Here is a 10,000-nt window from a genome sequence, read left to right as displayed (position 1 = left end):
TTAGCCAAAGTTGGCAGGGGTTTAGCGATGACTTATTTCACTTTGTAAACAGGGGCATGTGTTTGCATACGCCTCCCGTTTTTATGAGGAGGATGAAGCGTGTGTGTGTGTGTGTGTGTGTGTGTGTGTGTGTGTGTGTGTCTGTGTGTGTCTGTGTGTGTATGTGTGTGTGTGTGTGTGTGTGTGTTTTTATGAGGAGCCTGAAGCGCTGACGGTGGTGATGAGCACTCAGAGCCCGGCAGCCACGGTGGGCCAGCCTCTTATCTTTCACACGCACATGTGGGCAGCTGCCATTAAACTTCACAAGGGTAATAGTGTGAAACACTGATGTTGTGTCTGTAAAAGACATCCCATAATATAAAACTGTGTGAAGAAGCAGATTCTCTCACATAATGAAAAAGGCACCAGACGGCTTTCGTGCCTTGGCATCGTGGTTTACGATCTATTTATGATCTATAGACCCCCCAAAGTGCTGGCTATTTCCCCGCGTATTAAGACAGGGTAACGATTAGCAAACGCGTTAAGACAGCGTAAAGATTAGCAAACGCGTTGGCCAAGTGTCGAGTGTAGCGGGCCAGCAGTGAAGCCCTGGATTCTGCCGCCCGAGCTACACTTGCTTCCGCAGGCGTTGAATTTGCCAGTATGTCAAGAGGGCTCTTTTTGGTGTGTGTGTGTGGATATGTGTGTGTCTTTCTGTATCTGTGTGTGTGTGTGTGTGTGTGTGTGTGCAGATGTACTGTACGGGTGTATTTGGGAGCATGTACGTGTGTGTGTGTCTGTCTTTCTGTATCTGTCTCTGTCTCTGTGTGTGCAGGTGTGCTGTATGTCTTTGTGTGTTTGTGTGTATGCAGGTGCAAATGCATGTGTATCTGTACGGGTGTATTTCGGTGCATTTACTTGTGTGTGTGTGTGTGTGTGTGTGTGTGTGTGTGTGTGTGTGTGTGTGTGTGTGTGTGTGTGTGGTGTTTGTGCACCTCCCATCGCCTCATAGAGCTTAGCCGACATGGCACAGAGCTCTAAGTGAACTGGGTCAATAGTGAAGTCCCAGGTGCCGATGCCACGGCAGGCCCTAGTGACTAGGACCTCTGCTTGATTGAAAGTCAGTTTGAATCGACAACAAAACCGGGGAATTTGGGGAGGAACGTTCTTGCATGACAAAAGCCTTCATCATGGCCGGCTGGAAGCGTGCTATCGAACTACACAGGCCTCATTTGCTGGAGCGCGGTGCTGCCAGGGCTGATAATTGAGCGCATTCGTCTCTCTCTGGAGCCCGGGTGACGGGGGGGGGGGGGTGGGGTTGCGGGTGGGGGTAGGGGTGGGGTGTTGTGTCCCAGGTGAGACGGCGCTGGTGAGAGATGCTCTCTCGTCCTCCTGGTTAATTGATGGCTCCCTGGGCTGGGCTATTGTGTGAGCACACACAGGAGGCTCGGTGCTGAGGTGACTCTCAGAGGGAGAATGGTGAGGGGCGTGATTGATAGAGGCATCGAGCTCTTTCTGTTCTCTCTGCCTGCCACCTCCGTCCCATTCATACACCCCCCCCCCCCCCCCTCATCACACACACACACACACACACACACACAGACACACACACACACACACACACACAGACATACACACATTGCTTCACTCCAATACCTACACTAATATACACATTCAGTCTCTCTCTCCTTTTCTGTCTATCTATCTATGCATCTCTCTATCTCTCCCCCTCATACTTTCAACTGCAACACATGGTCTCAGTCTCTGACACTATTACACACACAAACACACACGCGCGCGTGCGCGCACACACACTCACACACACACACACATGCACACACAGAAAGACATTCTGAGCTCAGTCTTCCCTCAGCCCTGGAGAAATAAACAGTGGGATTGAATGTAATGATGTCTATGAATCCCCTGAGAGCCTGGGGTTCAATTCATCATTAGGTGGCGGACGTCTGCACAGCCTAGAAGAAAAAGAAAAAGAAGAACAGCCGCACATCCGCTGGGAGGACCGGTCTCCAGCCTCCCCCTGTCCCCCGCATTCCCCCCGTCTCCCCACTCTCCCCCGCCTCGCTCCCCAGCACCTCTGCTGGAACACCTAGAACAATAAGCACCAGGAACTGCTCAGAACCGAGAGACAGGAAGGAGAGTGGCACACAGATGTGGAGGCGAAGCCGGCGGAGGCAAGCAGATGACTGTGAAAGAGAAGGAGGAGGAGAGCAGGGTGAAACGGAACAAGAAAGGGGAGGCATGAAATGGAGAGATAGTGAGAAATAGTTGAGGAAAAAGTAAAAAAAGGGTGTGAGAAGAAGTTTGAGAAAAACAGAATGAGGAATGGGTCTAAAGAGAGATTGAAAGAGTGATACAGTATTTAGGTGTCATTGAGGTATCAACATTTAGGGGTCGCTACACACATTTTGTTCCATATGGGTTATTTTAATGCATTCAGGATATTGGAAATAATGTTTTGTTTTATGCCTACAGTGATAGTTACATGTTTCATTTCCTTTCATGCCAACACAGCATACTGAAGTTAGAGACAGAGTGTGAGAAAGAGAGAGTGACAAAAGTCAGAGTGATGGAGTGAGCACAGCGAGAGAGAGACAGAACCGGCTGGAAACGTTGATGAGGAAAGACGTGATGTTCCTTGCCCCCCCCCAGAGGCGGCGTGTCGGGGTGTCTGAAACTGCCACGCCTCCGTGCTCTCGAACATCACAGCCTTACACGGCGCCGACTAGCCCACCAACAGATGTCCCACGCACCACCCAATCAGCACTCCAGCAGCCAAACGCCTCGCTCACCGCCGCTAATGTGGATGAACGCCCCAGTTGGCTAATACAGTGAGGACCCGCCACTTAATTCAATCCAATTTTGCGTCCCCACATGCTTGCCGTCATGTCCCACTGACTTCTGCGGAGTTATCACTTTCCGGTAATTTCCTCTGAAACAGAGATGTTAGAGGCTGGTTTGTCGACTCAGGGTGAAATGGAAGCGATCTCCTGGATCTCCACCGCTAATGTGCTTTAATTAGCGCTATAGAAGGGAGATCGGATCAAAGGCAGTATTATTTCCCGGAGGAAAGTTTTCTCCCATTGAGAATATTTTATTAGAAATGTATTTTCATCTCAAGACAGATATTTCATATGCTTATGCCCACGCGCCACAACTCTTTGTGAGTCTTGAGTCTTAGTGTCTCAGTGTAGAGGCTGTGTACTCGATTCTCTCCGTCTCTCGACTCCGTCTTCTTTCGCTAAATATTTTTTTATCATATTGCTGCGAGTGAAAGTATGCCTCCTTTAATCCTGCCTTTATCTAAAGCATCTCACGTGACCGTGAACAAAGCCTTGCCAGATGTCTACTCCTAAACAGCTCAGTATCGCCAAACAGCCCAAAATAAACCTGTTTGCCTCTTTCTGAAATTACACTTTAAAAAGAAACCCTTTTGTTTGTGGAGTTTGGTATTACAAGCCTCTAATTATGGTCCTTGTCCGACACATAACACACACTTTCACACTGTGACAGAATGGCTCGCTGTCTGTCATTAGAAATTCACACAGTTTGTGCTGGGATGGTGGGGTCCACAGCCACCTCTTTCCCAAAACTCATTTCACCACACACACACACACACACTGTCTCTCTCTCTCTCATTCTTTTACACACACTCTCTCTCATACACACTCTCCCTCTCTGTCGTTCTCTCAGACACACACACACACACGCAAAATGCAAGACATATTGTCCGTTAGGGTGTTGATTTCTGACTTTGTAGATGGCTCACATGAAAGTGTGAAACCAATTTTACTGACCACATACCAAAGAACGGCCATGATGTTGGTCCTGTTTGACAGTGTGAAGACTGCTTGTCTTTTGGTTTCGCTACCCTTACTTAAAATGGACTACATACTGTTTATATGGACTTAATTTAGATGGTTATTCAGGGGACTTGAAAGCCTAATATGCATCTTCGCACAATGATTTGTATTCTTTTTTTACCACAGTTCTAAACATACTGTTCCTTGTTCAATAGCTTTCAAGTACAAACTGCTTGTCATGCTGACAGCTGAAAAATCGAACTTCTACACATTTTATATCATGAAATTATCTTTTCTTCCCATTCTTTTTGATTTTTCATTCTTTTTTCTGGTCAACCATCTAGCTTTATCTGTTACCTCAGCTGTATTTGTATTCAGGCCTGTGTATGAGGAGAAGGGTTCACATGTGTGTCTTGTGTGTGTGTTTAGACGTGTGTGTCTTTCTATACTGTATACTGTATGTGGGTCTGTGTCTGTGTGTTTAGACGTGTGTGTCTTTCTACATGTGTGTGTGTGTGTTTAGACGTGTGTGTCTTTCTACATGTGTGTGTGAGTGTGTGTGTGTGTGTGTGTGTGTCTGTGTTTAGGCGTGTGTGCGCGTTACTGTTCGCTCCACTCCAGCTTCCTCAGACAACTTGATGGATGAACACCGAAGACTCTTATCTTATTTTGTCAAGGTCTGGCAATCACTCAAGGTCTGCTCAGCATAAATAAATAAATAGAGGAAAAATGGCCGCATCAACCTTTCCCCCCCACCGGATGAACAGATCGCTTACCAGCGATTCATAACCCCCCACCCTCTGTACACTCACGCACACACTGATACACACACACACACCTCTATTTATTCTTTTGGTGTCAGAGCGTGTTCTGATGCCTAAATGGCAATCTTTAATATTTGAAGAGGCTCTAGATCATTATGAATGTAGACCTGGTGAGCGGTGTGTATTATCGCTGTGCACCAACGGCTTGAGTGATTGAAGTACTTCCATGGAACTGAAAAGAGGACACAGCCAAGCAGGAGCTAAATTTACTGCGCCTGTCTCCTCTGAAAGGGCACACGGTATACATTGTAGAGCATCTGTGCACGGGCAGCTGATTTTCATTAAAACACGCTGTCTTACGGGAAACAAAAGTTTCTTTTGGTAGATTTTATGGCATGAGTTGAGCTTTAGGTGCCACACAGGAGTATTTTTTCAGCATGCACAAGAAACCCTGTTTTTTAAAAATTACCTAAAAAGTGGTTCTTGCTTAAATAAAATCCCCGTAAAGAATTATCAGAGGAATTCATCAGAGGGTTCCATGTTCTAGAGAAGAATCTTTTAGTTCTGGAGACAAGGCAAGACATCGCCATTAGCTTGACTGTGGTCTTTTTTCCTCTGGCTCTCGCAGTGAAGGTATGCGCCCACACCACAGGCTGGTAAGTGGCAAAGCATCAAACTGAAATCAACATGTCAGTTTGAATCGTGCATAGCTGTTTTGTTTCTCTATCTCTCTCTCTCTCTGTCTCTCTCTCTCTCTGTCTATCTGTCTATCTCTCTCTCTCTCTCTGTATCTCTCTCTCTCTCTCTCTTACTCTCTCCTCTTTCTTTCTTTCTTTCTTTCTTTCATGTCTTCTCCCTCCTTCCTCCTTGCCTAAGCCCTGTTATAAATTAAAGCTGGTCAATGACCTTTTCTGTCTGGCTTGTTTGTGACCTGCCATGTTCAGCAAAGGGCGTAATAGAAATATTTCATATGAGCTAGCGAAAAAAGGCTTGACACCACAGGGATTCAGCTACTCTTGACACACACACACACACAAAACACACACACACACACACTCACCACAGGAGGTTTCTACATGATTGACGTAGGCTTTTGGTCTCATGGACATGACTGATGCTGGGCTTGTGGTCTCTGTCGTAGACATGACTGATGCTGGGCGAGTGATCTCTGTTGCAGACAGGACTGATGTAGTACCCATGTTGACTAGACAATGTTCAAATGTCTTTGATTCTATGTTGTTTGATTCAATGCTTCTGTAACTGGTGTCGGTTCACATGTAGACTATTTTATGGTGATATGGTGATATATGATGATATTTTATGGTGATATTGATGTTGATGCAATCTAAAACTCTCTCTCAAATTTATTTTCAAATAAAAATTCAAAAAAGCTTTCCTAGCACCACCATATCACAGTTTAGTGCTGCAGAAGCTTTGCACATGAATAGACAGGTATGTCCTGTATTGTGAAGGGAAAAGGGTAAACAAACAACCAAACGTCTCTCTCTCTCTCTCTCTCTCTCTCTCTCTCTCCCTTACAGGAGTACCAGTCCTGCAACACCCTCCCCTGTCCTGATCTGAAGAAGACCACTCCATGGACGCCCTGGACCCCGGTCAACATCTCGGACAACGGCGGCCATTATGAGCAACGCTTCCGCTACACCTGTAAAGCGCGTGTGCCCGACCCCAACCTGCTGGAGGTGGGCAGGCAGCGGATCGAGATGCGCTACTGCTCCAGCGACGGCTCCACTGGCTGCTCCACTGATGGTGAGAGCCCATGATCCCCCACTCACTCACTCAGTCACTCACTCAGTCACTCACTCACTCACTCACTCACTCAGTCACTCAGTTACTCACTCACTCACTCACTCACTCAGTCACTCACTCACTCACTCACTCACTCACTCACTCACTCACTCACTCACTCAGTCGCTCACTCACTCACTCACTCACTTACTCACACTCACTCACACTCACTCAGTCACTCAGTCACTCAGTTACTCAGTCACTCACTCACTCACACACTCACTCATACACTCACTCACTCTCTTGCACAGCCTCAAAGACATCTTCTTCTTCTTCTTCTTCTTCTTCTTCCTCCCTTTTTCTTGCATTCTCATTTTCTCCTCTCCGCTTCCTCATTTCTCGCTTTCTCACTCTATCGCCGTCTCAATCTCTCACTTTCACACATGTCCATGTTACTTCCTTTTTCTTCCTCTTCTTCCTCCTCCTGTTCTTCTTCTTCTTCTTTCTCACCTCTTGTCTTCCCCCTCTCTTCTCATTCAATTCTTCTCTTTCTCATTCAATCTCTTCATGTCTCTTCTTTCTCCCTCTTTGTCACTTTCTCTCTAGCCTCTCTTTCCCTCTTACTAGTCCATGATGACTCACTGCAACCGTTTGCCCGGCTTCCTGAGTTTGCCATGTAAATGAATGGAGTGTCATCTTATTGACTGACAGTCCATGTGCGCCTCTTCTCTCTCTCTCTCTCTCTCTCTCTCTCTCTGCCTCTCTCTCTCTCTCTTTCTCTCTCTCTCTCTATCTGGAACTGATGAGACGAGACAAATGTGTTAATGAACTAGGAGTCTACAGAGACACCCGCAGCTCTGGACCTTAGCAAAAAGAAACAAAAAAAAAACCTCCTCCCAAGGTATCACATCACGGCTCCACAGATGTTTGCCACCACCAACCCACTTCCCTTTCAGCTGGCTCGCCGTGTTCTCTCATTTCCTGATCTAGAGGTGGTAAACATGCGAATAAACATGCTGCTAATTGATGTAGCTTATCAGGAGTGTGGGCTGTGGGGAGAGGGGCTGTCATCTGGATATCGGAGAAGCCACAGCAGTAATAACGCAGACTCGGGTTAAGATTTCAGTAGCCAGTTTGTTTTTTGAGGCATTAAAGGTACTAAAAAAGTTAAAACTGTTAAAAGTAGCCCAGTATTTTCTACCCCCTCAGTCAGTATCTGACTGCCATCCAGTAGGACTGGATCCCAGCAAGGCTTTTCAATGAAGCACAACCACAAAACAAAACCCAAAGTCCACACGGCAAGCGAAGCTTACGTCACAAACTTGTTTTTGGCGTCAGTGAAACATTTGATGTGAAAAACCACAGGGGTGGTAAATGTGAACCAACAATGACAGATGCGGAGGCCAACTCAATTTAGAGTCTGATTAAAAATCCTACAAACACACACACACTCACCCCGCACCCATCACACACACCCTCCTAAAGTTGTCTTTGTTGTCACTTCTAAAAAGAGCTTTCATCTAAACATGGATGAAATGAAGAAAAGACTCTGTGTAGTTCATTAGAGGCAGTGTTAAATGTTGTGTTAATTGAAAATGTTCCACGGCAAAAAGAAACATTGAGTTTCTCATTTACAGAAATCACTTTGACTTTTATTAGAAACTCAGTGGGTGAAATAAGGCTGGCTTTTGTGACTTAAATGACTCAAGCTCTAATTGGAAATGTAAAGAGAATGACGCCATTGAAACTGAAAATAACAGGGTGCACCTCTTTTAAAAAGTGAAACAATAATATATGAAAGCAGTCCAGTACAATTATGTTGTCCTAGTGGCTTCCTGAATGAGTCTGGCACACAATGCATATCTAACCTCATGGGTAGAAAGAAAGAGAGAGAGAGAGAGAGAGAGAGAGAGAGAGAGAGAAAGAGAGAGAGGAGAGAGAGAGTAAGAGAGAGAGAGAGAGAGAGAGAGAGAGACTGGCTGTGAAAATAAAAAAAAGATTTCAAATTAATATCATTGAACAACAATGACAGTTAAATCAGTCTATATCAGTTGCAAACAAGACTCCCGGAGTCCTTAATGGTTGCTATAACTCCCACCACACGCACCATTTCTCCTCAAAAGAACTTCAGTGTCTGTTAGTAGGAGAAATAAAGGGAGAGAGACAGAGAGAAAAAGGAAGAGATCGAGAACAAGAAAGGGAGAGAGAGGGATTGCAAGCGAAATGGATAGAGAGAGAGAGAGAGAGAGAGTGAGAAGGTGTGTGTGTGTATGTGTGAGAGAAAGAGAGATTAAGTGTGAAAAGTAGAGGTACAGAAAGAGAGAGAGATGATGCCACCACCCTGTTCCATTTAAACACCTATCACTCCTGACAGATATCCACATGCGCTACACTGCCTTTCCTCAGAAAGCTCAGTTCATCTCCCCTCTCACACACTCTCTCCTGCAGGATGAATGCTCTCTCCGTGCCCAGAGGCCAGTGGTTAACTTAAATCAAGCGAAGGGCCACATCCACCCATAATTACCTCCATCCTGAAGGTGTGTGTATTGATGGCCTGGATGTGGGTGGAGAGGAGAGGAGAGGAGAGGAGAGGAGAGGAGAGATGATGAGCAGGCAGAAAGGAATGGACTGCCACTTGATAAAGATTAAGCCTTGCCACTGGGCCTCTCCTTATCGATTTGAATCTATAAGCTACAGTGGCTTGAAGGCAGGCAGTAAGGCACAGCGTGACACAGCACTGCAGCAGCGACTCTGGGGGGGCCTAGATGGGGTTGTGTCTGAGGGAGGGGGGAGGGCGATGGGCACAGACACAGAGGCAGCAGGGCCAGGGAGGGACAGGAGGGGTCCTGTCCTAATGTTGGTTGATGGCAAGCCAGATGACAATAATCGCTTTAGAATGCTTTTACATTCATTCATATAGTGGATATTATTAACTTACTGAAGCTTGATTGTTGTCCATCAATTGTAAATTGCTTTGGATAAAAGCATCGGCAAAAATGAAAATGTAAATGTGACTTATTAAAAGGATCTGCAGGTAATCAATAATAAAGACTTAATAACCGTTATATCAAAGAACGGCAACCATTACCTGATGTTCTTATATAAAATGCCTGTAGGGATGGGTTTGTATAGACTGAACTACTTTGGGCCTCAAGAGAGAAAAGCATGCATCCGTGTCGTTCTCATACGTAGCCTAATGCCCTTTCCAAAGATGCAGAGTGAAGAAAAGCCACTTTGAAGACTTCACCTCTTATTTATCTCGGAGCGTCACAGATATGAGGGGCTTTATCAGTACTTCCTGATTTGGCCCCTTTTGTGTGTCTGATGTCAGTATTTTCAAAAAGTCAAAGCGTCCATGCTATCGGCCTTTGCTAACATTTTAAGATGGAACGTTTATTTGAAGCCACTTCCCTTAGCAAAGGTGAAATCCAAATCTGCTTTTTGCAGATAAGCTTCAGTGTTGATCTTTTTCAGGGGAAAAATGGGAAATGACGGAAATCAGAGCCTCCTAGTTTAATCCCTTTCCTCCGACTCTTTCCTCAGACCTTCACTGTTACCCTGATGGGCATGTTAGTCAGTGTTGACGTAAGTTAATTAGGTCATGTTGGCATAAGATGAAGTTTCATTGCTCATAGCTCAGATGACGGCCATCAGGTAATTACTTGCAAATTTGACTGAAAACTTTGACCA

The 10,000-nt window shown here is 45.6% G+C and overlaps 1 protein-coding gene across 1 annotated transcript in view; it reads left to right on the top strand.

Moving 5' to 3' along the window:
• Window positions 1–10,000, top strand: part of sema5a (sema domain, seven thrombospondin repeats (type 1 and type 1-like), transmembrane domain (TM) and short cytoplasmic domain, (semaphorin) 5A) — a 114,660-nt gene that overhangs the window by 90,592 nt on the left and 14,068 nt on the right. Inside the window, exon 16 of the mRNA XM_031583958.2 lies at window positions 6,106–6,333. Coding sequence (XP_031439818.1) covers window positions 6,106–6,333 — 228 coding nt within the window. The remainder of the gene's footprint in view (window positions 1–6,105; window positions 6,334–10,000) is intronic.

Source organism: Clupea harengus, chromosome 17 (assembly GCF_900700415.2).
Source record: "Clupea harengus chromosome 17, Ch_v2.0.2, whole genome shotgun sequence".
NCBI classification, from domain to species: Eukaryota; Metazoa; Chordata; class Actinopteri; order Clupeiformes; family Clupeidae; genus Clupea; species Clupea harengus.
Note: the sequence above shows the minus strand (reverse complement) of the source record. Positions and strands in the feature narration are given on the sequence as shown.